Here is a 27,758-nt window from a genome sequence, read left to right as displayed (position 1 = left end):
GGCAGAGTAGGAATAGAGGGAGAGAGAGAATCTTTTTTTTTTTTTTTTTTTTAAGGATTTTATTAGAGAGAGAGTGAGTGAGTGAAAGAGCTCAAGCAGGGGGAGGAACAAAGGGAGAGGGAGAAGCAGACTCCCTGATGAGCAGGCAGCCCGATGTAGGGCTTGATCCCAGGACTCTAGAATCATGACCCAAGCTGAAGGCAGATGCTTAACCAACTGACCCACCCAGGCGCCTGGGAGAGAAAGAATCCTAAGCAGACTTCTTGCTCAGTGTGGAGCCCAACACAGGGCCTGATGTCCTTACCCTGAGATCGTGGCCTGAGTCAAAAATCAGAGCTGGATGCTTAACCAACTGTGCCACCCAGGTGCCCTGAAGCATATTTTTAAAAGATTTTATTTATTTATTTGACAGAGATCACAAGTAGGCAGAGAGGTAGGCAGAGACAGAGAGAGGGGGAAGCAGGCTCTCTGCTGAGCAGAGAGCCCGATGTGGGGCTTGATCCCAGGACCCAGGGATCATGACCTGAGCAGAAGGCAGAGGCTTTAACCCACTGAGCCACCCAGGCGCCCCACTGAAGCATATTTTTAAAATAAATAGCTAATGGGGCACCTGGCTGGCTCAGTCAGTGGAGCCCGTGACTCTTGATCTTGGGGTTGTGAATTCAAGCCTCATGTTGAGCTCAGAGAAATCACTGAAAAAAATAATAGCTAAGAGAACTGAAAATGACTATAGCAAGGGAGCAGTCGTGGGTAATGGGCAGAGGCTATTTTCTTGTAAACTAACTCCATAGTTCTAAGTAGGTACGTTTTTAGAAAAATACTTTTTACAAAGATACCAACCCCCGTCATCCCCAATGTCGACAGCCTCCTGAAGCTCTGACTAGTGAGGGCCCTGGGTGGCAGGCACCGCCCTGGTTTCCTGTTGTTCCACTTGTCCACAGGGACACAGTTCACACAGGTACGTCGTATCAAATCACACAGACTCTCAAGAGGCGCTGGGCTTTGGAAGTTTCTCCACTTTCCTCATCATGAAAGAGCTACGAACAGAATCCAGATCAGACTTTCTGTTCCAAGTTCACAAGTCATCCCTTGATTGGGGTAGAAGAGAGTCTACAGTCACGTCGCCCAGCACACACACCCTGCGAAGAGCTAGCCCCGTCCCAGAGACGCGGGGCTCATTTCCTTCTAGGGCAGGTCTTTCCAACTCTGCTAAGCTCTCTCAGGAAGTTCTTCAGGTTAAGCTGAAATCCCTCCGGCTGACAGTGACACTCCCTGTGTTTCTCTCTCCATTTCCGGGTAAACCGCCTGCTTGCTCCAACCGTGCCCCACTTGGCTCCATCTAGAGACCCTTCACCGTTCTGATCCAACTGATCTATGTCTGCGAGCGGCCAGACTGTGCACAGAGGAGGGGGATGGGCTCTCTCTTTGGTCCAGACCTCATGCTTTCTCTTTTTTAAGTAGGCTCCACACCCAGCATGGATCCCAACGCAGGGATTGAACTCCCCACCCTGAGATCAAGAGTAAGATGCTCAACTGACTGAGCCACCCACGCACCGCCTCCTCCCCCACTTGCTTCTCTTAACCTGGTCCCAGAAAGCATTCCTTGGAAGGGTTAGGGGGTGGGCTGTGAGCTGTGGATGCCAATCCCTCACTGGTGTCCTGGACACAGAGGCCACTGCCTGGGCACAGCAGTTAGGTTGGGGCCCTTGGTATCAAGGGCCAGAGCTCTACAGTTATCCTGTCAAATATCTCCTTTCTGCAGTTGACTCATTTCCTCTAGAGGGGCTGCCCAACTCCCAGGATGCCAGAGCTGAATCTGCTCAAACTGCCTCCTTCTACATGTGGGGAAAGCAGCCCGGAAGGGGTTGGTTCCTTCCCACACGCCTGAGATACCTACCACATGGGAGGCTGCTCCTGGTCAGACAGAGGAAGATCCAGGCCCTCAAAGGGCAGGGTCCTGGCTCACAAGTGGCTCGGGGTGGCCCTGGTAGCACCAGCCTTGCAGAGGGCTGAGAGGTGGGCCAGGCAGACCGGCCAGGGCTCCAGGAGGCCCCGAGGGCCAGGACTGTGGGTCTCTGGTTCTTGTGGTCTAAGCATGCGCCTTCCCTCAAGGTTAAGCCGCACTCAGTGCCTCCAGCCCATGCCTTCCCAGCTCCGTTCTCTCACCCGACCACACTGCCCAGTGAACTTCCCACCGACATGACTGATCTGGGCTCCAGGGCACAGAAGAATCATCTGGGCTTCTGCCTCCCGTGCACCTCCCCAGGACCCCAGAAACGCCCGTGCACCCCAGCCCCACCTCTGCTCTAACTGAGCCTTCCTCTCCTGGGATGCCCTTTCTGGGCACAAACATCCAAATCAGGACAGCAGCTGTGTGGGCTCCAGAAGCCTGGTGGGGGCAGGGGTCACTAGCTCCCTGCACGGGCCCTCTATGCCCTCCTGCACCAGTTCCTCCCTTGGGTTTCGTCATGGAGCATCACAGGCCCAAGACCTTGGTTGAGCCCAAATTTCAGGAAAGCCCCCTGTGGGGAGCCAGCCACTCCCTGGGCCCCCTGAATAGAAAGAGGAAGGTCCCTTGTTTAGCTCACAAGGAGAGATCGGAGCATGTGATTTGCCTGTAAGCCAAGCTAGGCATCAGCCAAGCCTCTAGAACCCCAGGCAGCAACAGGGGGCTCAGTCTTGCTCAAGAAAAAGCCTCTGATTATCCCAGGTCAGGCCGTAGCCAATTCTGCAGCCACACGAGTAAATGTGTCTAAGGAAAGCAGTGAAGGAAAAGGCTGGGCCTATGCCCCTCCTCTCACCTTTACCACTTCAGAGATCCTCCTTCAGACTTGGGTGTGATTTCTGGAGAAAAGTGGGGAGATGGAGGAGCAGCAGGCGTCCAGGGGGCAAATGCCTGGGATTTCCTGAGGGGAAGTTGCTGAGCCTCCTGGGTACTCACTGACCTGCTTCTACAGGTCACCCAACAGCCAGGTGGGGAGAAACGAGATACATGGGAGAAGGAAACTGTAGCCCCAACATTGGGGAATGGGCCTGGGGCCACTCGCTCTGTCCAGCTCGGTGCAAGGGGCTGTATCTTCCTGGTCCTGATTCCGCAGGGCTCTCAACACCAGTTCGGGGGTCAGGCGGCTGCCAGCCCCTCACTCACAGGCATGTTGATATGGGCACTCAGCAGGGGTGCGCTCTGGCCTTCTCGAAGCACCAGCACCTACAGAGCAAGTGCCCGTGGCAGGAGGGGCAGGTCCCTTGTCCTCCCTGCTCCCTGCAAACCCAAGCCTGGCCTGGTCTGCACTGGCCCCTGTCACAGGCGACCAGGGCTCTGTTGAAGGGGACTGGGAGGCTGCAGATAGCCACCCTGACCCAGCAGCCACCCGGGGGCCTTGTCCACCTGGGTCTCACTGGCCCCCCATGTACTCTCACTGGCCACTTACCTTGATGATATCTGAGATGCCCTTGTCACTGAGACTCTCCACAAAGGTCTCCAGCGGGTAGCTGAGTCCTGGCACCAGCAAGGGGACCTGAGTTTGGCGACAAAGAGGTAAGGAGATCAGCCCTTGTGCCTGAACAGTGTTTGCCGGATTCCAGGGTGCTCTCAAGCCTGCTACAGAAGCTGCGTTCGCTGTAGCCTGAATCTGGGGGGCAGCATGGGCAGGGCAGGCCCATTCACGGGGCATGGGGTTCAGGGAGGGGAGTAGACGCTCCAGGACCACACGGATGTCCAGGATTAAACCTAGACCTCTTGACTCTCAACCAAGTCCCAGAGTCTTTCTCGGGTTCTGGTCCTCCCAACTTAGGGTCCGATCTGGACCTGGCAGGAAAGCAGGCCCCTCACTGTGGAAAAAAGTCTCCTTGGGGCAGAAAGAAGCTCCCATTCCCACTGAAGGTGTGGCTGCAAGGCAGGATGGGCTCTGGGATCCCAGCACCAACGGGTTTCTGAGAGAGGCATAGGTGGGAGCCCGAGTCTAGCTGTTCTCCCAGAACCTTCTGTGTGGCTCCCTGAAACCTCTCTCAGGCGGGAAGAAAAGCAGCAGGGCATGTCTTGGGCATTCCCCCCAGAGATCTCTGCCTTGCCCCAGCCTGGTCTGCGGCTGCAGCCCCCGGCCAGCTCCCTCACCACCCATCTGTTTGGGTCTGCGGGCACCTCCCCAGGCCCCAGCCCGGTCTTTCTCACTCCGTGTCTCAGTGAGGCCCAGTACCTTGAAGAAGGCCCGGGGCAGAGCATAGAGCACCTCGTTGTACAGGAAGCAGACCAGCAGCCCCAGGATGGGTCGGGCTGCTGACGTGTTCTGCAGGTGAAGTGTGAGCTTAAAGGTGGGGCCCAGGCCCTGAACCTGTGGAGAAGGTGGAGTGAGTGGAGAAAGCCCTTAGAACCGGCAGCCCTGGGCGCTGAATCCCATGTGCCCTGCCCTCCAGCTTTCTCACCAGTGTCCTCGAGTCACCTTTTTCCAACTGCTCTAACGTACTGTCCTGCCCTTCATCCAGGGCCCCTCGGAAGCCCAGGAGGCTGGCTCCTCTTTGTACGGGGACCAGCAAAGGCCCAGAGAGGGGAAAGGGCTGGGTGCAGGCCACTCAGTTGTCAGAGGCAGAGCTGGCCTGGGGACGGAAGCCCCAGCTCCCACCTGCGGCCTCACCACCATCCCTGCCCGTCTTCCCAGGCTGTCCCCACTGCCTGTTCTCCTCCTGTGGTGGCCACAATGACTTCTCTTTCCTCCCTCCTAGCCTCAGTTGCTCTGCAGCCTGTTTCCCCCTCCCCCCCCTATTTCCTTTAGGGAGAGAGAAATCGGAAACCCGGTTGGATCAGGCAGCACACCTCCGGGACCCACTGAGCCCTGGCCAGAGCCCAGATGACCTTGTGGTCACTTGTGTCCGAGGGCAGGGCTCCTCCTCCTGTGCCTGGGCCAGTCTCAGGACTTCCCCTCCCGGCACCAGGTAGTCCCGACACCTCAGGCTGCCCGCGGGTACTCGAATGAACCGCTTTGTTCCTCGTCGCCTGGCTGTGAGAGTCCCTCCAGGGCCGGGAAGAAATGTCCCTTGGTGGCTACTTGCGAAGCCTGGCCCAAATCTAGGGGCCTGTGTGAGGCACAGCATGGGCCAAAGGAGCTGGGGAGTCTGGCCCACTCTGTAGCTGCTGAGGAAGAGGCAGCACGGCAGAGAGGAGAGAGGGCGCCTGCTTCAAGGAAGATAGAGACTTGGTCTCTGGGCCTTCGGGGCTGAGACGTAGGCACAAGGCCTTGTGGGCTCTGAATTGGCTCTGGGGCTGAGGGGTTCCTACTCACCCTCGACCTCTGTCCCTCCAGCCCTGAGGTGGCCTGACCACCCCCCCCCCGGGGTGTTCACTCACCACAGCGTGTAGCTTGAGGGGCTCCCGGGCCGTCACGGACACAGGGTTCAGGCTGGACTCGAGGGCCTGCACGTAGGCACGGGCGGCCCGGAGACGCAGCAGGTAGAGGTCGGTCTGGAAGGCCCTGTGCATGGCTGAGGACAGGGACACAAAGGGCTGGTGCTAGAGGTCAGGAGGGTAGGAGGGAGCAGAGGTGGGGGAGAGGGGTCTCCCGCGTGGGCAGCCGCTCAGACATGCGAGACCCGGCTCTGCGCGGCAGGGAATGTGGGGAAAGGGAAGACGGAGGTGACATGGCCTGGCCTCCCAGTGACACAGGGCGCCGTGGGCCACACGTGGCTCCCTCCTTCCTCATTTCTGACCACCGCACTGCCCTCACGCACAGTCCCAGTCTCCCGGACCGCCCCTGCGATTCTGCCGGAAGGGCTGGTGTCCCCTCGAGTCTTGCCCTCCATCCCCCTCCTCTGGGCAACCCTAACGTCCCACCAACACCTCACACTCAGCACCGCGGAAACCCACCTCATCTCCTTTCCTCAGTCTCCACACCCCCCACCCACCGAGTCACCCAGGTCCTGCCCTCGAGGCTCGTCATTTGCCAAGGCCTGAGGCCTCTCCCTCAAAGCCGTCCCCGGAGCCCGCGCTCCCTCTGTTCCCGCTGGGAATCTTCCAGACTTCGCACGCTGGTTTCCCAGGCTGATTCTGCTCCTTTCCTTGTGTGCGGGGCCTTCTGCCGCTCAGAAGTTTTCTGTCTTTACGGCAGCCCACCTTTAATCTTTCCTTTCTCCTCTGGTTCTTTTACAACTTACTTTAGTTTACTCAGAATGAATGTGTTTGGTTTGAAGTAGAGCTCTGTTTGGTTTTTCTAGAAGCAAGTTGTCCTGATCATGCTTTTTGGACAGTCTCGCCTCTCCCCACTACTCTAAAACAACACCTTTAACATATATGGACCTTCCACTCGGAGGAGGGTCCATTTTTGGACTTTCTAGATGTGGCCTGGATCGGCGACAGTTCCCGTAGTCCTACCACCGCTGCCAATTCCTACAGCCTCACAGATCATTCTCCTGACAGCCAGGTCCCCTCATTCTTTAATTCCCCCCTCCCCCTGCCAATTCTTAGATTTACTCTTAACATCAACTGGTCAGGGGCGTCTGGCTGGCTCAGAGGTTAAGCCTCAGCCTTCAGCTCAGGTCATGATCACAGGATCGAGCCCTGCATCGGGCTCTCTGCTCAGCGGGGAGCCTACTTCCCCGTCTCTCTCTCTGCCTGCCTCTCTGCCTACTTGTGATCTCTTTGGTCAAATAAATAATAAAAATAAAATTAAAAAAAAAAAAAAAAAAAACAACTGGTCAAGTCCTCAGAGTAAACCTTATTGGGATTTGCCCTGTAACATGGCTATGTTCCTAGATTAATTTTAGAAGCTACTAATTCATTAATGAACAGCTTTAGGCATTAGGTCCTGCTACCCTGAGCCTTGCGAAGTCTCATCATTGAAATATTCCGGTAGTCTTTTATGTCCTGGAGAGTTTTGTAACTTTCTTTCTTAGACTGCCATTTTCTTGTTAAGTTCATTTCTATGGGTTTTGTTGCTATTGTGAATGGAAACTCTGCATTATATTTTGTGACTGGTTACTGTTGCTATAGACCAAATTACTGATTTTTTTGGTATATTTTACATTTGGTTACCTTAGAGAACTTCCTAATTATTTCTCAAATGTTTCAAATGCTTCTCTTGGATTCTCCAGGCTGTAATAGCCTGCTAACTCTTTTATCCTCTAATTTCTCCCTTACAAGTGTAAGCAAGGTCCCTTTATGAGACAGAGCTGGCTGAGTTACTGTATTTTTCTGTTTGATATCCTTCCCAGCCCCCACTACCTAGAATTGACCAAATATCTTAGCTCTGCACTCCAGGCCCTTCGAAGCCTGCTCTGACCTGCCTTGCCAGCCTCTGCTCTGGTCACCTTCTGCTTCTGGTCGCCTTCCTGCACGCGCCTGGGACTACATGCAGACACTCCTTGGATCCAGGTAGCGTCCTGTGCCTGAATCGCTCTTACCTACCCCTTTCTGGTGGGTGGACTTGTAATCATTTCAGGGTGAAGTCCAACGTTCGCTCACTCTGAAGCCTCTCCCAGGCTCCCAGGCCAACTTCCTCACTCTTATGAGCCCCACCAGAGACCTCTTTGCAGAGACCTCTTCTATACCTGTCATGCAGCATGTAATTAGCAAGAGGGACGGAGCTCCTCAGGTCGGGCCTAGCCTATTTCAAGGCACCTGGCAAAACACTGGGCATAATCCCAGGTATTAGATGAATGGAAGAACGATGCTAGAGCAGGGAAAAACGAATAGGAAAAGGAAGAACCCTGGTCCACTTCCACTTCTCTCGTAAGAATTCCTGCATCTAGAAGCAACTGTTTTCTCCTCCGCATTGATAAGGCGCAAGCCCTCACCCCCGACATCTTCCACCTGGAGGGAGGTACTGCAGACAGGGTGTACCTCCTAGGCGCTCTCTGTGCTTCCAGAGACCTGGCGGGCTGCCCACGTCTCCCAGGGCTTAGGGTACCCAGGTGGGTTCACCTATTTCTTGCTGCTTCAGAGCCACGAAGAAGGAAGAGAAAAGACCTAGTCTGAGTCTCACCGGTGCCAGCCTCCCGCTCTCGCAGTGTCTGATCCACATAAAGCCGAGTCTTTCGGGGCACACTGAGTTTCATCGCCTGGGCTGGTGGGGGGCCCACCTCACCTCCTGCTTCCACAAACACCGCTGTACGCTTCAGGATCTTGATGATCAGGCCACCGCCTAGGGAAGTGGGCACACAGGAACAGATCTGTCCTTCCTGGTCTGTCCTCCCCAAGCAATCTGCCTCAGATAGAGCCATTTCTGTCCATGTCTGTTTTCCTGCTGAGATTCTGGGTTTCTAGAAGGAATACAGTGTGTCTTAACAGTGTCTTACCATTCATTCATTCATTCATTCAGCAGTTACTTATGGACTGTGATGTTCCTGGCATTGTGCAGGCTCTGGGGAGACTGGGGGGAACTGGAGACACTGTGTCTGCAGGCCTTGCTTCCAAACCCAGGCCTGGCTGGGCGTCACAGCCACCTCTTCCTTCCCAGGATCTGGCTCATCACCTTGGCGCCTAACTCTAAAACCCCTGCCCGGCCTGAGTCTGCTCACCCCGTGTAGTCATGATGAGGGTGTTGTCTTCCCGCCCGTAGCGGCCGAAGCAAAGGCTGGTCACTGCATCCTAGGATGGAGACACCAGCGTTTAGGGGGGAAAGCTTGGAGAGGAGAGCAAGACTGGGGTGGGGTGATAAGGCTGGGAGACCCCAGATATGATATAATAAAGAGATTTCAGGTAAGGCCTGGGGCAATGCGGCCTCCCAAATAAGCCTTGTATTTCTCACTGCCACAGCCACGGTTCCAGAATAAACGTCACCGGGCTTCTGGGGTCAGCTTTCTAATAGGCCCCCAGCCTAGTGTTTCTCCCCAGGCTGTCCTTCACACTGCTGCCTTTCAAAAATGTGATCATGTCTATTTTCTGCCAAAAAACTTCCAGTGGCTTTTATCCTTCCCGTTAGAACAATTCAAGGCTTTCCACATCTGACTCCAACCTGCCTTTTCTGTTCTCCTCTACCATTCCCCCAAACCCCACCTCACCTGTCTCCCAACAGCCTGCGGTCCAAACCAGCTACTTTCAAACTTGACACTGTGACGTAGGACACTTTATATATACCTATATGCAAGTTTCACATCTGATATACTCTGAGCTTTCTTTTTTCTGTTGCTGGTTGTGACCCATTAAATGAGTTGAATAAGTCACAACTCAGTGTCTGAAAAACTCTGGTCCAAACTCATCAAGCCACCTGGATTCCTTCATCAAGAATATTTATGCCTCTCAGCCTTTGTTCATGCTGTTTCTGGTCTAAAAGTTTCTTCCTCCACGTACCCACTTGCCAAACCGTTTTGAGGCCCAGCAGAACTGTCACTTGCTCTGGGAAATGACTTGCGAGTTCCACCCCATGCTTCCCCACCACCCCAGTCACCAGGCCCCCTGAGCTCTGTCAGTCCTCTCCTCGGCTTTAGTCTCGCTTGTATTTGAATTAGCTGTGTCTCTGGTTCGCTGTCACCTTAGATTATAAATTCCCCGAAGGCAGAATTTAGACATCATTTTATCCCCAGAATACAGTGAGTTATGCTTATGAGATGTTCAACAAATGTTTCTGAAAGACGTCAAGGGATACCTGGGTGGCTCTGTTGGTTAAGCATCTGCCTTTGGCTCAGGCCATCATCTTGGGGTCCTGAGATCGAGCCCCGTATTAGGCTCCCTGCTCAGCGGGGAGTCTGCTTCTCTCTCTCCCTCTGCCTGCCTCCCTCTGACCCCTGCCTCTGCTCATGCTCATGCTTTTTTTCCTCTCCAATAAATAAATAAAATCTTAAAAAAAAAAGCATCAAAAGTCAAGGCCATCCGGTGGAGAGGGATTAGGAGAGGCAGCTAAGATGTCCCAGAGGTGGGAATGGGGGGCAAAGAGGAGTGAGGAGCTCACCGGGGTGCGGATGACATTCAGCAGGGCCTTATCATGGTAAATGCGGACTTCTCCATTGGCCAGCCCAGCCATGACGGCCTGCAGGCCCCGCGAGCGCTGCTCTAGGAGGTTCATGGTTAGGATGGCTGCTGGCATCTGCACTGTCCACAGCTTCTTACCCTGGGAGGGAAGAGCTTCTTAACTTGGGGGGGTTCAGGGCACGGCGTGGAAAGAAGGGGTGGCTGGAGTTGCAGGGAAAGGGACGCCAGAAGGAATCTCTTGCTGAAGGGGAACCAGGGAGACACACGTGGACGGGGTGGGGAAAGCCACACCTTGTGGGTGAAGCCATGCAGGCTCTCTTGGGTGCTGCCGACCACCAGGACCTTGTGTACCCGGACGAGCCCCACAGGCTGGGCGCTCAGCTCGATGCAGTACTTGGGGCGCGTGGAGTCTCTGTGGGATAAAGACACACTCTCCAAGCCCCAGAGAAACCTTCTCTCCTTCCCTGGCAGACCCTCCTCTTTCTAAGCCTCACCAACTATCCCAGAAGGAACCTTGGCCCCAAAGGAGATGACCGTAGTATTATTTCCACCTTTACCACTTAGTCCCTGTGTGACCTTGGATAACATAAAGTGTGTTTTCTTTCCCCGTCTCCCTGCTGCCTTCATTGCAGTGATCTGTGTGAGAACCTGGCCTTGAACAGTTTGCTGTTGAGTGTACCTTCAGCTAGACAAGGTGCTAGAGGAGGCAGTTCACCAACTCATCAGAAATGCGTGAGAAGTCTGCTCTGTGTAAATGCCCTGTTTTTGGTTTCCTGGCTTCTGAATCTTAGTTTCTCTTATCCAGAAGGAAGGGGTAATTCCAGCCAACCAATCACAGGCTATGGCTCCCCTTTCTTCATCACCAAGTCTGATGATCATATCCCATCTGAGAGCCTCCCTCTGGTCTCTGGGCCTCCTTCCAATCTACTCTCCAACCAGCAGAGCAATCTCTTAAAAATATAAATGGCTCGCGTCATTCTTCTGATTAAAACCCCATAATAGTTTTCCAAATTCTAAATCCTTACCATGTCCTAGCAGGGCCATGCACGAGTCAGACCTGGTCTCTGCACACCTCTTTCCACCCTCTTCCTTGCCCATCAAGCTTCAGGAGCACACACCAGTATCTTTCCCATCTTGAATTTGCTTAAGTTTTCTCTGCCTACAACACTTCTTCCCCACTTTTCGAACACGTGGCTCCTTCTTAAACTTCCACATTATCTCCGCAGACTGGTGCTCACCGATCACCCTGGCCCTGCTATTTCTTCCCACTGAGCTTGTATTTTTCCTCCAAAGCACGCAGGGACTACATTTATATCATTTAACAATATATCAGTACATCCCTGATACCTTACATAATGCTTAATACATAGTGGGTGCTCAAAGATATTTCTGGAATTGGAAGACAAATGTTGTAAGGAGTATCAACCTAATGCGCAAAGACACGTTCCGTACCTATAAAGCCGGACAGCCACAGGAGGCTATTTTTACTTCTTCCCATCTCTGGCGGTACCTCTCATGCGTTATAGCGGCCCTGCCCAGTCTCTCACTTTGCCCGTCCCCATCACACAAGCCTCCAGATGGCCCCCTACGCACATGAGCTCAGCCTTCTCTGTCAAGTTCCCAGCTGGGGAGCTGCAGTGGAAAGAGCTTTTCCACTCCCGAATACCAGCTCCAAAGCCCCTAAAACCATCGGGGTTCTGAGATGCTCCTCTTGGCCCCAGAGACCACGATGCAGCTACCTTCTCAGGATATAGATGTTTCCGTTGCGGCAGGCGGCGGCAAGCCGGAACTCCACATCGAATTGGCCAGAAACCTCCAGGAAGACGGGCACACTGGGTAGGCTCATCTGCAAAGGAGAGGCTCAAACATTCCAGTTTGCCTGGCGCCCCTGTCCTTCCTCACCTTGAAATAACTCCTCTGAGTTGGTTCCTTGTCCAAATTCCCAAACTCCTCAGTCACTGTGGGTCAGTTTAAGCTTATGCAGTTTTTCTGGAGGGAAACTTGGCAACATGCAGCAGAAGTCTTCAAGTCTATCCCCTTTGATGAAACATTGCCACTTCTAGGAATGTATCCTAAAGAAGTAGTTAGACGAGGATGCACAGAAATCTTTAGGAAAAAAGGGGTGGGAGTGCCCAGGTGGCTCAGTCATTAAGCGTCTGCCTTCAGCTCAAGTCATGATCCCAGGACTCTGGGATTGAGCCCCATGTCAGACTCCCTGCTCAGCAGGGAGCCTGCTTCTCCCTCTCCCTCTGCCCCTCCTCCAGCTTGTTCTCTCTCTCCCACTTGCTCACCCTCTATCTATCAAATAAATAAATACATTCTTTTAAAAATCTTTAAAAAATGGCTGGTTTGGTTTTATATATACATATGGACAGACATTGATGGGCTACCATTATGTGAAAAGGGCAGGTTATACGATCCTCTACCACTAAGTCATTTTTTTTTTAAAGATTTTATTTATTTATTTGACAGACAGAGATCACAAGTAGGCAGAGAGGCAGGCAGAGAGAGAGAGGGAAGCAGGCTATCCGCGGAGCAGAGAGCCCGATGCGGGGCTCGATCCCAGGACCCTGGGATCATGCCCTGAGCCGAAGGTAGAGGCTTTAACCCACTGAGCCACCCAGGCGCCCCCACTAAGTCATATTTGTAAAAAAATGTATTTATAGGTTATATATCTGTGTCGCAATATGAAATTTCTGGAAAGACATACCAATACTTTAATAGTAGATACTGTGGGTGGTGGTATTTTCTTGGACGTATATTTTTTTCTTTATGCTTATCTATATTCTATGTTTTCTACAACATGTATTACCAAGAACTATGGGCAGGAGATGTGGGGGAACAGAGGGAGGGAACGCAGCCTGGGCCTCAGCTGTGCCCAGGGCCAGGCCCCACACTGACCTTGGTCAAAATGGTGAAGGCCTCCGGGTCCAGTACCAGGAGCTCCTTGTTCTCGGTGCCCAACACCAGGCAGGACACAGCATCCTCGTCAGCCAGGTTCTTCTTTAAGGTGGTCATGGTGGTGATGACTGTCTGCAGGAGGACTTCAGGAGTCACCCAGGGGATCCCCAAACGCCATCCCCACAGACACCTCCAGAATACCAAAGGAGGGAAGAAAGAGGGCAAAGGAGGAGGAAGAGCACCAGAGATGGGATGGACGTTTCATGTGCAAAAGCGTTAATTGCAACAAATCTAATTTTCTAAAAAAGAGGCTTGTTTAAGTCAATTACAAATTTCCATTTGATCAAAAACCATGTAGTGACTTTAAAAATCACATTTTAGGGGTGCCTGGGTGGCTCAGTGAGTTAAAGCCTCTGCCTTCGGCTCAGGTCATGATCCCAGGGTCCTGGGATCGAGCCCCGCATCGGGCTCTCTGCTCCGCGGATAGCCTGCTTCCCTCTCTCTCTCTGCCTGCCTCTCTGCCTACTTGTGATCTCTGTCTGTCAAATAAATAAATAAAATCTTTTAAAAAAATAAATAAAAAATAAAAGTAAAAATCACATTTTAAAGGAAGATTCAATGACAACCAGAACATTTCTAATGTACTAAGAGAGAAAAATAGGTAAAGCGTTATGTCAGTATAATCCTAGATTAGAAAATATCTGAATAGGGGCGCCTGGGTGGCTCAGTGGGTTAAGCCGCTGCCTTCGGCTCAGGTCATGATCTCAGGGTCCTGGGATCGAGCCCGCATCGGGCTCTCTGCTCAGCAGGGAGCCTGCTTCCCTTCCTCTCTCTCCACCTGTCTTTCTGCCTACTTGTGATCTCTCTCTGTCAAGTGAATAAATAAAATCTTAAAAAAAAAAAAAATCTGAATAAAAAACCATGCCGGAAGGCTAAACTCATAAATACAAAAACTGGTTATCTCTGGACAATGAAATCACAGGTGATGTTTAATTCTTCATTGTGCCTTTCTAGAATTTCTACAGCATGCACATGTTCCTTTAGTGATTGTGATTGGAGAAAACAAAAGAGAAGAGGATGGTCCATTTTTTAGGAATTTCTCCTACGAAAATAATCTAGCAGGACCAAAATACCTCTTTTGTAAGACAAAACTGCTCATTGTGTGATTATCTTTAAGATTAAAAGAGAGGAATCATTCTAATGCCTGGTGGAAAGAGAAAGGTTATAGAAATGTGGATAGTAATGGCGCCCAAATATATAATCATGACATATATATCTTGAAAAGATTTCTTCCCTCCCCCAAACTGCATCTTTTAAGCAATAATTAATTTACTTCATGATTTTGTAAGTGCTCAAAGATATTGGTAACTGTGGATCCGAGCTGCTGGTTGGCAGGAGAGAACAGCGTTGGTCTAAGGCTAGCCAAAAACTAACGCATGCATTGCTCCATGCGTTTGGTTCGAGTGGCTTCTACAGAAGGGGAGGGTTCCCATGAGGCCTTCTGAACCACAGAGAGCAGCTCTGGGACTGGACTGAGGGTCAGCCCTTAGGTCAGTAACCACCAGACTTTCATGAACACGTTCACCAATAAAACCATTAAAATCATAACTAAGAAAAACATGAAGTGAATAAAAGGGATACATTTCTTATCCAGTATACATGAATAGTTCCATAAACTATGAATGGAATAATTAATAATCAATGAAATAATTAAGGGGCCATTAAGAATAGAGTTCTTAAAGACTATTTAAATGCTCAAGATACACTGTTATGTACTCAAGGGAAGCAAATTATAAAGCATATTTATGAAGAAAATGTACCCAAATAGTAAGAACGAGGACCTCTGGGTGGTGAGATTATAGTCATTTATACTTCTCCTTTATACTTCTCTTTATTCGCTAATGAGAACATATTACCTTTACTCTTAAGACAAGAGAAGTTATGTAAAGTTATGTAACTATATATCAATTCAAAGCTGTCACTGTCAACCGGACATGGAGAAGGCTCCGCAGCTTTGTGACCGTATACGTGTGCCACAGGCTGGAAAGGAAACTGCAGAGCGAACTGAGTCGGGTTTGGTTGCAGAAGCTACCACTGATGTTACATTGTCTTTTAAAAACTGTCCATATTTTTTTAGAGGGAAATCAAGAAAGAAGGGATGTTACCTGCCGCTTAATGGACTTGGACTTGTGCTGGCTCACAAATGCCTCCATTTCACTCAGCTCCAGCTGTAAAAACCTGTACGCACAGAGAACTGGCAGGTGCATGGCCTGGGCTACTTCCCTCCACAGGCCACTCCTTAGCCACCTTCTCCCCCCATAGCTTCGGGAGGCCTGACCCTCCACAGGGCCCTTACCTGAGGGACTGTACAGACAAAGGCACCTCTGCCTTCTCCCTGAAAGGAAAGGGGCAACCATGGCAGATTTAGTGGAGGAACAGGACCCTGGGGGTCAGAAGGAGAGCACTGGGATGAAGGAGAGGGTCTGGGGGACTGCGGGAGGGGTGGGAGGCATATGAAGGGGTAAGTGGGCTCTCACCGGATGCCTTCCAGCATCTCCTTCAGGGTCAAGGGGTCAATCCGGTCCTACAACAACAAGGAAGAAAGGTAAGCCTGTGAGCTCCAGAGTCAGGCAGGGAATGAGGACTCAGTGGCCGCATTTTTGCCTTCTTATTCCCACCCCTGACATCACTTACCTCCTTGGCCTGGTTCCAAAGATCTTGCTCCAGGGGGTTTGGAGGCAACTGGGGCAGGCTGAACTTGAAGTAGGGCCTAAGATTCTTATATACATACACACAAGGGCCTGAGGCGAGTGCTAGAGCTGGCGTCCGGGGCTCGTGTTGCTCCATGAGGAAGGTGGCGGCCGCAGCTGGCAGTGCAGGTAAAGGACTTTCAGTCAGCACTGTGGGTCCCTTGAGCACCTTCAGGCGGGGATGCTGCCCACCGGGGCCAAGGTCCCCCACCACTAGCTGTAGAAAGAGGCTGGCTTATTCCAGACTCAAGATCTAAAGACCCCTCCACTGACTCCCTTCTCAGGCTTAGACTTATTTTATTTTATTTATTTCTTAGATTTAAAAAATTTTTTCGGGCTTAGCCTTTTTACTGGCGCACATTCATTCACTCACACACCAGTGCGCCAAGTCGGGGGCAAGGAGATTTTGTAATAAGGCTTGCAAGACGTGTGACCTTGGAAAAGCTGATTAAACTCTCTGAGCCTCAGTCTTCCCACCCGCAAGAGGGGACTATCTACCTCATGACGCTTGCAGTGAAAATCAAATGAGGTAATGAATTACGGAACCTGGTGAGTGCTAGTGAGGAGTGGGTGGCAGATGATGCTTTCATTATTCATTCAGCAAACATTTCTTCAGAGTCTGCTCCACGCCAGGCACTATTCTGGACAGTGGAGGGTGGCTGAAGTCAGTGGGGTGCTGGAAACTCCTATCTGGGCCTCTGAGGCCTGGTTTCCAGATGGGAACTGAGCTAAGGAAACACAAGCACGCACGCAGAGTACGATGTGCTCTGTGGACAGACAGGAGACTCAAGCTCCTCGGTCTCTCTTTTCCACCCTCTAATCTATCGTCCAAGCTACTGTGGCTGCCACACAAGCCCATTCTCTCGAGTGAAGCTTTCAAGGCCTCTTTGATCTGGGAAGGTGATGGAAAAGAAGCTGGAAACCAGATCCCAGAGCTGGGACCAGACTCTAGGTTTGTCTGAATCCCAACCAGTGGTCTTAACTCCTATTTTATATTGGTTTTCACTTTCTAACTCCAAATTTACTCTTTCCAAATATGCTACAGATTTCTAAGCCTCTGTGCCTTCACCTGTACTGTTCCTCTGACTGGAATGCTTTCCCCCTCCTTCCCTCCATACCTTCTTCATACATTTCACTCATTCTTCAATACCCAGTTCACTTATCACTGCCCCCTGTTACCTCCAGATAGATCTCACCATTCTCTCCCTGCTGCTCCCATCCTTTCCATATTTTTGATTTCAGCATCCACTCGTTTACTCCACAAATATTTACTGAGTACCTAATGTGTGCCAGGCACTAGGGCAGATGCTTGGAATCAACAAACTAACCATTAAAAAAGTGATTACACAAAAGCAGCTTATGTTTCATGCTAGTTATTGAGGCTGCGATTTCTCTACCTTTCAGTGCTATAAACCCAGTGCCAAGCAATCGGTCATTATCATTGTCATGATATTGACCAATCAGTCAATATCATGGGTAAACTGAGGCCAGTGTCATATCTCCTCCCGACAATATACTGATTCATTTCCTAGTTTAGGGTCGGTACAATGTGTGACACACTATTGGGGTTCACTGGACGCTTGCCAAATTGCAGAATGCTTTACGGACCGGAATTTGGAGGCAAAATTCCACTGAATTCTACTGTACTCGCCGTCAAGGATGTGATTCCAGAGCTATCTTCTAACGGCCCAAATAGCATGCCCACTGTGGGTTCACTGCCCACCGCTGAGCAACAATGGAATAAACACATGACTGGGAATGTGACAGGCCCAGGTCTGCCACTTTTTACAAATTTGCTAAGTTTACTCATCCTCTCTGAATCCATTTTCCCATTAACAAGTTGAGAACAAGTAATATCTATGTGTGGGAAAATGCTCAAAGAGGGTCTAGCCCAGAAAGGGATACTAAAATAGGTTAACTACCTTTCTGTAAGCCCAAAATATTTCACAATATTAAAAAAAAAAAACCCTGTACCTTTAATTTTTAAATTAATTAACATTTCATTTATTAACAAGTAGGCAGAGAGGCAGGCGGAGAGAGAGGGGGAAGCAGGCTCCCCACCGAGCAGACAGGACCCTGGGATCATGACCCGAGCCGAAGGCAGAGGCTTAACCCACTGAGCCACCCAGGCACCCCTATCTTTATGTTTTAAATTAAACTTAAAATTCAACCTTTTTATTATGGAAGGATTCAGACATATACAAAAGCAGAGAGACTCATGTAATGAACCTCCAAATATTCAGCATCCAGCTTCACCAATTATCAGCTCATGGCTAATCTTAAAATCTATGCCCTTTCAATAAACATAAAACTCCCACTTTCTTCTCCTTTCTCTCCAGATTCCAATGCCACACCCCCAACCAAGGGATGTGCCCTCCCAGCAAAGAATTACAAGTCAACAAAATTAAGAGGCTTTGTCTTAGTAGAATCCCCAACAGCATTTTGTTCTGCTTTCCTTTGTGCAGTCCACTATGAAATCAACAGGTTCTCTTGACTATCCACATAAAAATAACACTGGACACTAAATGTACTTTTTCAGCGTACACATGGGTTCCAGATTATGCTGAACTCTTCTGGAGCCATCAGGAAATGTCAGTTCTCACGCTCCCCCACGCCCCAGTTCTTTTTCTGCCGGGGTCAGGTGCTTACCTTGTACTCCCCATCCCCGTGCAAATCTGCCAGCGCTGGAAAACACAAAAGACCGTAAGCCTGAGTTTCCCAATCCTTGAGACTTCGCTACCGAGCCGTTACTCCGCTCCATCTCCTGGTCCCAGAGACTCACCCAAGCAGGCGGAAAAGGTATGGATGTTGGCCATGGGGTCGTAGTGTGCGTCCAGCCATTTCGAACTTGCCTCATTGCTGCGAGAGGAGGGGAAAGAGGTGGCGGCTGAGTCCCAAGGGAGGGGAAAAAACACTTTGCGGGATCTAGTCTCTGAGCGTGACGTGTGCAGGGGGCTCTGAAATGGGGGTGCAGACGCCTGGGGCCAAGTACAGGCTCCTCCAGAGACTCACTGAGTGACCTCGAGTCACTCGCACAAGCCCATTCATTCACTCCTCGGGGCTCAGTTTCCCTATTTGTTCCCTAAGATCCCTTCAAGGACTGCCAGCGCTTTTCGAGAAGCGAAGGAGACCAGATCCCAGGGTCCAAGCCCCCCTCTTTACATCTGTAGGAAAGACGGCCTCGAGGACCCCGGCCTTCACCTCTCAGTTCGGCCGCTGTCGGAATCCGACAAAGACGCAGCAGCCATCTTTGCAGGCGTCGCCTTGGTAACAGGCTCCCGCCAGCCCCCGCGCAACGCCCAAAAGCGCCCGGGCTCTGGGAAGCGCGCTGGGAAGAGCACGTACGAAGGTTCCGGGCGCTCGTTTTTCCTGCCCAGAGCTGAGAGGCCACCAGGCAGGCAGGGAATGATGGCCTCTTAGCTGGTTTACCCTGCTGAGGCGCAATCCCTCATCCCAGATCGTATGGTTTCTCTTTGCTCCTTCCCAGCTGGAACCGCTGGGCCCTGCAATCTCTGGATTATTGGCAGGACCCTCTCGCCTGGAGAGCAGCCCTTCTAGTGTCCCTGAAAAGTGAAACTAATCCCACACCCCTTTGTCCTCACGGTTAACCCGGCTGTAAAGGGAGTATGACCTTTCTTCCCATCTTATTCTACAGGTCTGGGTTCAGAGAAACAAAGCACAGGGTTGAGAGATTAAATCCTAGGAAGGACTGAAATTGAGAGTTTCCAGTGTTAGGGTTCCTGGAATATTTTTAAATACAGGATACACCACAAAGGAGGACTGTAAAAATTGTGCCACGTTCCTCCTTGTGCCTGTGTCTCATCCTTTAGAGGTGATATCAAAATCCTGTTTTAGAGGGGCCCTAAAACTGACCTTCTCCAGGCTTTGATCCCTTTACCCTGCTGGGAGCAAAAGAGAAGTGAGGCAAGGATTCACACAAATCGCAAAGATGGTGGTTGTTTCTTATGTTTATTTTCTGGTTATAAAAGCAACACATGAAGAGCACTGGATTGGGAGGCATTTTGAGTCCTATAGTATCTAGACAGGTCGCTTCTCAGAATTTCCATTCCCTCATCTGGGAAGCAGGGTAAGGAGCTGGGTGGGCCTTGCCCACTCTACCAAGGGCAGTGCAGATCAAATGAAACAACATAGGAGAAGCACTCGGGAAACTGGAAAGTGCCGACAAATGGAAGGGGTTAGTGTCACCACCCTCGGCTGAGGTAGCACCAAGGTCCGAGCTCCAGCTCCTCTCCCAGCATACCCAGGAAAGGGGGGGCTACTTGTGGCCCTGATTTGATGGAGTTGGGGGAGTTGCTGCATAAATCTGTCTCAAGCCTGGCCAGATGGGGCCTCACTGGGGAACCTCCAGAAGCGGGCATCGGCTGTGGCCAGCTGGGTGAGGACCTCCTCCAACTCAGGCCCATCCTCCAGGAAGCGCTCAGAGAAGGATCGGATGAGGCCAGCAGCCGAGGCCTCGTACTCGAGAAGCTGCACTTCTGAACCTGCGGAGACGGAGAAAAAGCAGCAGGAAAAGGTCTTAATAGGAAGCAGATAATCACAATCATAACCCTAGGAGCAGGTGGTTTTTCCTGACCTCTTACCCTGTGCCAAAAAGTGCTCAGTGTTTTATTATCTTATTTAATCCTTGCAATAACCCTAGGAAGAAGGAAGCATTAAAGGGCGAGTATTCAATGAATTGTTACATTCATTCGCTCATTCATTCACTTAGTAAGTATATACTCTGGTGTCATGTAAGGTTAGACAGACGGTCCTTGGCCTCCGGGAGCTTACAGTCCGACAATTGTTTTATCTCTGTCTACTGTGGGACCTTGGGCAAGTTTCACAACCTCACTAAGCCTCATTTTCCTCACCTGTAAAGTAGGGGTGAACACAATACCTCCTCTCTCAAGAAGCTACCATGACTGGGTACAGTAATGCCTTGAGTGAACGCTCGAGCACTAGCTACCACTAGCAACATTCTCTCGAGCACCCAGCGGAGCCAAAAGGGTACCCACTGAACTCATGGGCTGTTCCAAAGGTCACCTGAATGCTCATGGGAAGCATTTCCCTCCAACATGGTTCCACTACTCCACCCACTCACAGGCCCTGCTGTGCTCCGTGGCCCTGTGGGGTATATGTAGCTAAGAGCACAGCTTTTGGGTTCAGACAGCACACGTTCAAATCCTGGCGAATGCATGGCTGCTCAGTGTCTCAGTTTCCAACTGAAAAATGGGGGCAATAACTTCCTCCTGGGGTCGATGAGTTCATCCATCCAAAGTTTTACCCAGTGACAAGCACACAGACGTCCTCGAAATTCCTTGTCATCATCACCGTCATCATCCCCATACCTTTGAAAATGCCACCTGCTCTACAGGCTTAGTTTAACCACTTCCTCACCAGAACCTTCCCTGATTCCCTCAAAGGTGAATGGGATCTTCCCTTCTCTAAGTGTTCAGACCACTGTTTGGGCCTCTTGGGTGCTTACCAACACTCCCTGGGTGTAATCATTTCTCTCCGGGTCTTATTCCTAATGGACTATGGACTACTTGAGGCAAGGGCCTGGGTCTGATTCACGTGTCCATACCCAAGGGTCCACACAGGGCCAGGACAATCAAAGCGATGATGTTTTAATGAGCACTTACTATGTGCCCAGCATGATTTGTCCATTTCCTCATTTGACAAGCACTGAGCAGCCCGTGTGTGCCAGGCCCTATGCTAGCTACTTGCTGGGGATGTGCTGTTCCTGCTAATGTGGAAGCAAAGCAGACGGGAAAACAGCGGAGTGATGGTGCATCAAGGGATTGCTTTAGGAGGAGGGGTCAGGGACAGCCTCTCCCGGGAGGTGTCATTTAACAGAGACCAAAATGACAGGAAGGACAAACCAAGACTGGGGGAGGACTGTGCCCAGCGGAGGAGACAGTGAGTGCAAAGGCTATGGGAGCGGGACAAGCTCAGAGGGTTGGAAAATGGAAAGACATGAACCTGGAGGCCAGTGAGCCAGGAAGAGGGGTCCCTGAGGCCTGCCAGGGGTTAGGACCAAATCCCCCGGGACCTCTGGAGTGTAGCACGAAGAGTCGGAAATCAGCCTCGCAAATGTGTTTTCCTTGCCAGTAGGAGGTAACTATTTCATTTAACCTTCACAACTGCCCGTGACTGTGGAAGCGAGACGCAGTCTTTTTTTTTTTAAGTTTTTTTTTTTTGTTTTTTTTTTTTTTGACAAACAGAGATCATAAGTAGGCAAAAAGGCAGGCAGAGAGAGAGGGGGAAGCAGGTTCCCCCCTGAGCGGCTCAATCCCAGGACCTTGGGACCACGACCTGAGCTGAAGGCAGAGGCTTCAACCCACTGAGCCACCCAGGCGCCCCGAGAGAAGCATTCTTAATCTAACTCTAGGTTCCTCCAGTAAAGAGCCATAAGCCTCGAGCGATTTTTGTCTCTGGGCCTCAGTTTTCTTAACTGTAAAATGTAAACTGTAACTATCTCATTGGGTTATGGTGAGGATTTGTTTTATTTTAATTTTATTTTTGTAAGTGAGCTTTATGTCAATGTAGGGCTCGAGGGGCACCTGGGTAGCTCAGTGGGTTAAGCCTCTGCCTTCAGCTCAGCTCATGGTCTCAGGGTTCTAGGATCGAGTCCCACATCAGGATCTCTGCTCAGCAGGGAGCCTGCTTCCCCCTCTCTCTGCATGCCTCTCTGCCTACTTGTGATCTCTGTCAAAAAAAAAAAAAAAGTAGGGCTCGAACTCACGACCCCAAGATCAAGAGTTGCATGCTCTACCGACTGAGCCAGCCAGGTGCTCCCATGGCAAGGATTTAGAGAGTAAAGCCACGGAGAGCAGTAAAAGCTTGAAGGACCTCATTCGGGTTGGCTGCAGCCTCAGCACCCAGCACATCAGCACACAGGCTTTACGGACAAAGACAAGGTCACAGCACAGCTCTAACGCTACCTGTACCACCTTGGCTGAGGTGCCTCAGTGACAGGCATCAGGAAAGACAGGTCAGGAGGAGAGAGGAAAGTGAATGCAGCAGGGGGCCTCTAAGACAACAGGTCTAAGTGCAGCCTGGCCAGGGTCAAGGCTTTGGAAACAGAGTCATCACTTGAGAAGGGGGCACATGGGGCTGCTCATCTCTCTCTTGGGCTCTGCAGAGTCACACTGTCCCCTGAGTTCCACCAGCCTGCTGGGTTCCACCTCCTGCCTGTCCCTCACCTCGACTCCACACACCTACAGGCCTCATCCTCCAGGACTATGCCTGGCCTCCCCATACGCCTGGGGTCTGTCTCTTCCACTCGGCCTCTGGTTGCTGTCTTACAAACAGCACGGCCCTGTGTTGGGGGGCTGGTGGTAACAGATGCTAAGGTTTGGGCCCTAGGTTTGGGCATGGGGAGCCTTGGGCAGGGAGGGAGAGAGGCAGGAGTCACCCCAGGTAGCCTTTCCTGAGCCCAGGGATGGGTTCCAAGCCTCCTTTGCCCATCAAAGGGAGCTCGGGGGTCCTATTACCTTCAAGGCGAGTGTTGGGCTGAACGATGAGCTTTCGAGATTCCTTACGGAGCAGGACAGTGTCCCTGAGGGTGAGGAAGCACTCAGGGGGCGCGTCAGTGACCGCCGCATACCCCTCGTACAGGGCCCGGCCTCCGGCGACATCTCCCGTGGACTTCAACACCTGCGGGAAGGCAGAAGGAATTAGTGCCTAAGATGGGCAACCCTCCCCGCATCCAGGGGGCTTTGCCAGGGGCCCCAGCCGCTTGGGTCCACCTTGGACAGTATCTGCTCTTTCACCATATGATTGTGCTTATTATGGGAGAAATACAGATCAAGGGCTTAGCTCCTGGTAAGGGCCTAGGAAAGTGAAGCTAGTGTTTCTCATTTGAATTTCTCATTTGAACTGGAGACAGAGAAAGCATTACCATCATGCTCTTTAAAAAAAAAAAAAAATTTCACACGTACAAAATATGTAGTATATATATAGTAGGTTATAATATGTAGGTTGCAAAGAATACTTAGGTTATTTAAAAAAAAAAAAGACACTCATATAACTAGCACCCAGCTTAAGAATCAGTTCCCTCCTTTTTGTAAATTAAAAAAATCTTTTTAAATTTTTATTTATTTAATTTATTTAATTTTTATTTTTCTTAATTAAGTAGGCTCCATGCCCAATGTGGGGCTTGACTCACAACCTCGACATCAAGAGTTGCAAGCTTGGGACGCCTGGGTGGCTCAGTCGGTTGAGTCTCTGTCTTCGGCTCAGGTCATGATCCCTGATGCCCAAGATCGAGTTGCACTTGCAAACATCCCACAGGCGAACCCCTTCCCAGGACAGGGGCCGCTTCTGCTGTGGGCCACTCAGTTGTGCCACGGACACCCCAGGCGCCTCCTGACGGATGGAAGGGACAGATGCGGGTTTCTCCGAGAGAAGCCGTGGTCTGCGGGTCAGGTGGATGCTCCACCTTAGGCAAGCCCACGCGCCCACGTCGCTCTCCCGAGGTGTTGCACAAGCTGATGCTCCCGGAAGCAGCGGCTGGCGGTCCTCGCTGCTCTGGATGCCAGGCTGGTGCTGGCACTTTCCGTGTTTGCCAAGCTGGTGGGAATAAGGCTCATGCGGTTTCAGCTGTGCTTTCCTGATCGTTCAAGAGGTTGAACATCTTCCCAGAAGTTGACGCTTTTTTCATTTTCCTTTTTGGGTCATGAGTTTTGTTTTACTTTTCTGTACGGTTGTCTTTTCTTCCTCACCTTTTTTTTTTTTTTAAAGTTCTTTATATATTTAAATACTAACCTTTTGTTCACACATTATGTGGTAAATATCCTATCCTCGTTTAAGACTTGTCTTCTCACATTCTTTATAGTAACTTTTGATGAATAAAAGCTACTGTCGTTTGTATTTTAAATTTTATTTCTGCATTTATTTACTTTTAAAAGGCTTTATTTTTAAGTCATCTCTACACCCAACGTGGGGCTCGAACTTACAACCCTGAGATCAAGAGCCACATGCTCCACGGACTGAGCCAGCCAGGTGCCCCCCCAAAAGCTATTTTTTATGTAGTTAAAAGAGTCTGATCTTTTCTTTGATGGCTAGTGTTTCTTGTGCTTTGAGAAATTTTCCTTCACTCTGAGGTCCTAAAGATACTCTTCTCTGTTAAAAACTTTGACTTTTCTATGTAAACTGTTAAGCTCCTAGGATTGTCTTTGTGTATGGTAGAACGTAGAAATCCAGTCTGTCTCTCCATTAGGCTAATGGGTTGTCTGAGCACAACTCGCTGAACGGTCCCTCCCTTCTCTACTGGTCTGCAATGTCCCTTCCATCATATACCCAAGTCACTGCTGCTTCTTGGCTCTGTTCCACTGGTCAATTTGTCTATTCCTGCCCCAGGGCCACACCGAATTTAATTATCTTAGGATAAATTTTGGTATCTGGTAGAATGAGTTTCCCAACCTATTTTGTTTCAGGAGTGTCTTGGCTCTTATTGGTGATCCTTTATGCTTCTGTCTAAATTTTACATTAGCTTGTCAAGTTCCAGAAAAGCCCTCTTGGGACTTGTTTTCTTTTTCTTTTTTTTTTTTTTCAGTTTCTTTTCTTTTCTTTTTTTTTAAAGATTTTATTTATTTATTTGAGAGAGAGAGCAGAGTGAGTGAGAGAGAGCATTTGAGCAGGGGTAGGGGCAAAGGGAGAGGGAGAAGCAGCGGTGTTCAGTAGGGCTCGATCCCAGGACCCTGGGATCATGACCTGAGCTGAAGGCAGATGCTTAACCCACTGAGCCGCCCAGACGGTCCCGCTTTAGGACTTTATTCAACCTTGTGAAACTCACTGATTTCATTAATTTGTTTGTATATTCTTTTGACTCGCTTAGCCAGATAATCTGCAACATAGAGTTTTACTTCTTCCTTTCTAATGCCTAAACTTCACGATTCGGTCTTGTTTCCTTCCAAAAGCTAAGCCCTTCGGCAAGCTGTTGATCAGAAGTGGAACTAGGGAACATTTTGGTATCTTTTTCTGATTTTATTTAATTAATTAATTAATTTTTTAAAAGATTTTATTTATCGATTTGACAGACAGAGATCACAAGTAGGCAGAGAGGCAGGCAGAGAAAGGGGGAAGCAGGCTCCCCATTGAGCAGAAAGCCAGATGCGGGGCTTGATCCCAGGACCCTGAGACCATGACCCAAGCCGAAAGCAGAGGCTTTAACCCACTGAGCCACCCAGGTGCCCCTGTCTTTTTCTGATTTTAAAGGGAATATTCTAGTGTTTGGACAGATGACAGTTACTGTATTTTCATTTTCTGAGACATCCTTTATCCATTAAGAAAATTCTTATTGGGGCACCTGGGTGGCTCAAGTCAGTTGAGCCTCTGATTTTTGGTTTTCACTCAGGTCATGATCTCGGGGTCACAGAATTGAGCTCCAAGGCTCTGCACTCAGTGGGGATTCTGTTTTCCCCCTCCTGCTTTACTTTTTTCTTTTTTTTTAAGATTTGTTTATTTCATTTTATTTTTAATTTGTATTTATTTAAGGCCTCCTCCCACCTTCTCGCTCTCTCTCCTTTCCTCTTGGGGGGATCCATTTACACACCCTAGACTTTTCTACACTGGCTCCATGACCCTTCACCTCTCTTAAATTTTTTAACTTGGTCTCTGTGCTATATACCATATACTTTCTTTTATCTTTAGCTGGATTTCAAACCTGTCTAACCTATTTTTAGTTTCAGTGGTGTTACAGTTTATTTCTGGGAGTTCCATTTGGTTCTCTTCCAAATATCTGACATTTTGTGGGTCTGATCCTTACTTGGGCTGCTTGGCAGGTGGCGAAGTAGGGCTCCCTCCAGCTAAGCTTCCCGGCTCCCTCCAGCTAAGTCTCCCGGCTCAGACCCAGGGTTACAAGGATTCTCCAGATGGTTGCGGGGGATCCTCCAGGGGGACAGTTAAAGAGAACATCTTGTCTTCCTGTCTTCCCAAGAGGACGGAGCACACAGAAAGTAGTGGAGACACACTCATGAAGCCGATAGATCGGATCCCACCAGCTTAAACCGGAGAGCTGGTAACCTCGATGCCAACAGGAAGCAGGACAGAGAGTTTGTATATGCCCCTCGGCTAGCTTCTCCTGTTGTTAACACTGTACAAAACTGGTGCATCACTGTCAACTAAACTCTAGGCTTTTTTAGGTTCCATTAGTTGTCCCATTAATGACCTTTTTCTTTTTTTTTTTTAAACATTTCTTTTTTTTTTTTTTTAAGATTTTATTTATTTATTTGAAACAGAGAGAGAGAGATCACAAGTATGCAGAGAGGCAGGCATAGAGAGAGAGAGGAGAAAGCAGGCTCCCCGCTGAGCAGAGAGCCCGATATGGGCCTCGATCCCAGGACCCTGAGATCATGACCTGAGCCGAAGGCAGAGGCTTAACCCACTGAGCCACCCAGGCGCCCATAATGACCTTTTTCTATTCCAGATCTAAGACCCATATTGCATTTTGTGTCTGTTGATTTTGTTTAAGATTTTATTTATTTATTTGAGAGAGAGAGAGCGAGCAAGCAGGGGGAGGAGCAAAGGGAAAGGGAGAGGGAGAGAATCCCCAGCCAACTCCATGCTCAGTGCAGAGCCCAGTGTGGGGCTCGAGCCCAGGACCATGAGTTCACAACTTGAGCTGAAATCAAGAGTTGGATACTTAACTGACTGAGCCACCCAGGTGCCCCTGTAGCTACTGATTTTTTTTTTTTTTTTTTAAGATTTTATTTATCTGAGAGAGAGAAGAGCCAAAGAGAGAGCACATGAGTTGGGGAGAGAGGCAGAGAGAGATGGAGAAGCAGACTACCTGCTGAGCAGGGAGCCCGATACAGGACTCAATCCCAGGACCCTGGGATCATCACCCAAGCCAAAGACAGACGCTTAACCGACTGAGGTACCAGGTGCCTGATTTTCTTTTATTAAAGATTTTATGTATTTATTTGACAGAGAGAGAGAGAGAGAGAGCACGAGCAAGCACAAGCAGGGGGAGTGGGAGAGGGAGAAGCAGGCTCCCCGACAAGCAGGGACCCCAATGCAGGGATCGATCCCAGGACCCTGCATCATGACCTGAGCCAAAGATAGATGCTTAACCAACTGAGCCACCCAGGCACCCCTAATTTTTAATTTCTAATTTTCTTTTACTTTAATGGCTAAACACATATCTTTCATTTAAAAATGCCTTAAATCTGGGGCGCCTGGGTGGCTCAGTGGGTTAAGGCCTCTAC

At 50.0% G+C, this 27,758-nt stretch overlaps 2 protein-coding genes across 7 annotated transcripts in view; both read right to left on the bottom strand.

Moving 5' to 3' along the window:
- Positions 1–596: 596 nt before the first annotated feature.
- On the bottom strand, positions 597–18,844 carry BBS1 (Bardet-Biedl syndrome 1). Of its 2 annotated transcripts, XR_007120883.1 has the most exons (18): positions 18,748–18,844; positions 18,329–18,405; positions 18,196–18,230; positions 15,491–15,763; positions 15,334–15,380; positions 15,153–15,191; positions 14,962–15,034; positions 12,797–12,928; positions 11,635–11,741; positions 10,187–10,307; positions 9,876–10,034; positions 8,506–8,575; positions 7,971–8,129; positions 5,342–5,475; positions 4,197–4,331; positions 3,432–3,518; positions 1,898–3,208; positions 597–1,149 (listed from the first exon to the last, which is right to left on the bottom strand). XR_007120883.1 is itself a non-coding variant. In XM_047691050.1 (17 exons), the coding sequence occupies exons 1-17, from the start codon at positions 18,792–18,794 to the stop codon at positions 3,122–3,124; spliced, it is 1,782 nt and encodes a 593-aa protein (XP_047547006.1). In that variant the 5' UTR covers positions 18,795–18,844; the 3' UTR covers positions 597–3,121. The 2 variants fall into 2 exon arrangements, 1 of the variants encoding a protein (XP_047547006.1); XM_047691050.1 differs by having other exon boundaries at positions 597–3,208.
- Positions 18,845–19,708: 864 nt separating this feature from the next.
- The window catches only part of DPP3 (dipeptidyl peptidase 3), a 30,729-nt gene continuing 22,679 nt past the window's right edge, over positions 19,709–27,758 (bottom strand). For all 5 annotated transcript variants that reach the window (XM_047691043.1, XM_047691044.1, XM_047691049.1 and 2 more), the window contains exons 17-18: positions 23,043–23,205; positions 19,709–20,048 (exon numbers count right to left, since the gene is read on the bottom strand). In XM_047691043.1, the coding sequence (XP_047546999.1) occupies positions 19,876–20,048; positions 23,043–23,205 (336 nt within the window). In that variant the 3' untranslated portion in view covers positions 19,709–19,875. The remainder of the gene's footprint in view (positions 20,049–23,042; positions 23,206–27,758) is intronic.

The sequence above is a fragment of the Lutra lutra genome, chromosome 10, assembly GCF_902655055.1.
Source record: "Lutra lutra chromosome 10, mLutLut1.2, whole genome shotgun sequence".
Classification (NCBI taxonomy): Eukaryota; Metazoa; Chordata; class Mammalia; order Carnivora; family Mustelidae; genus Lutra; species Lutra lutra.
Note: the sequence above shows the minus strand (reverse complement) of the source record. Positions and strands in the feature narration are given on the sequence as shown.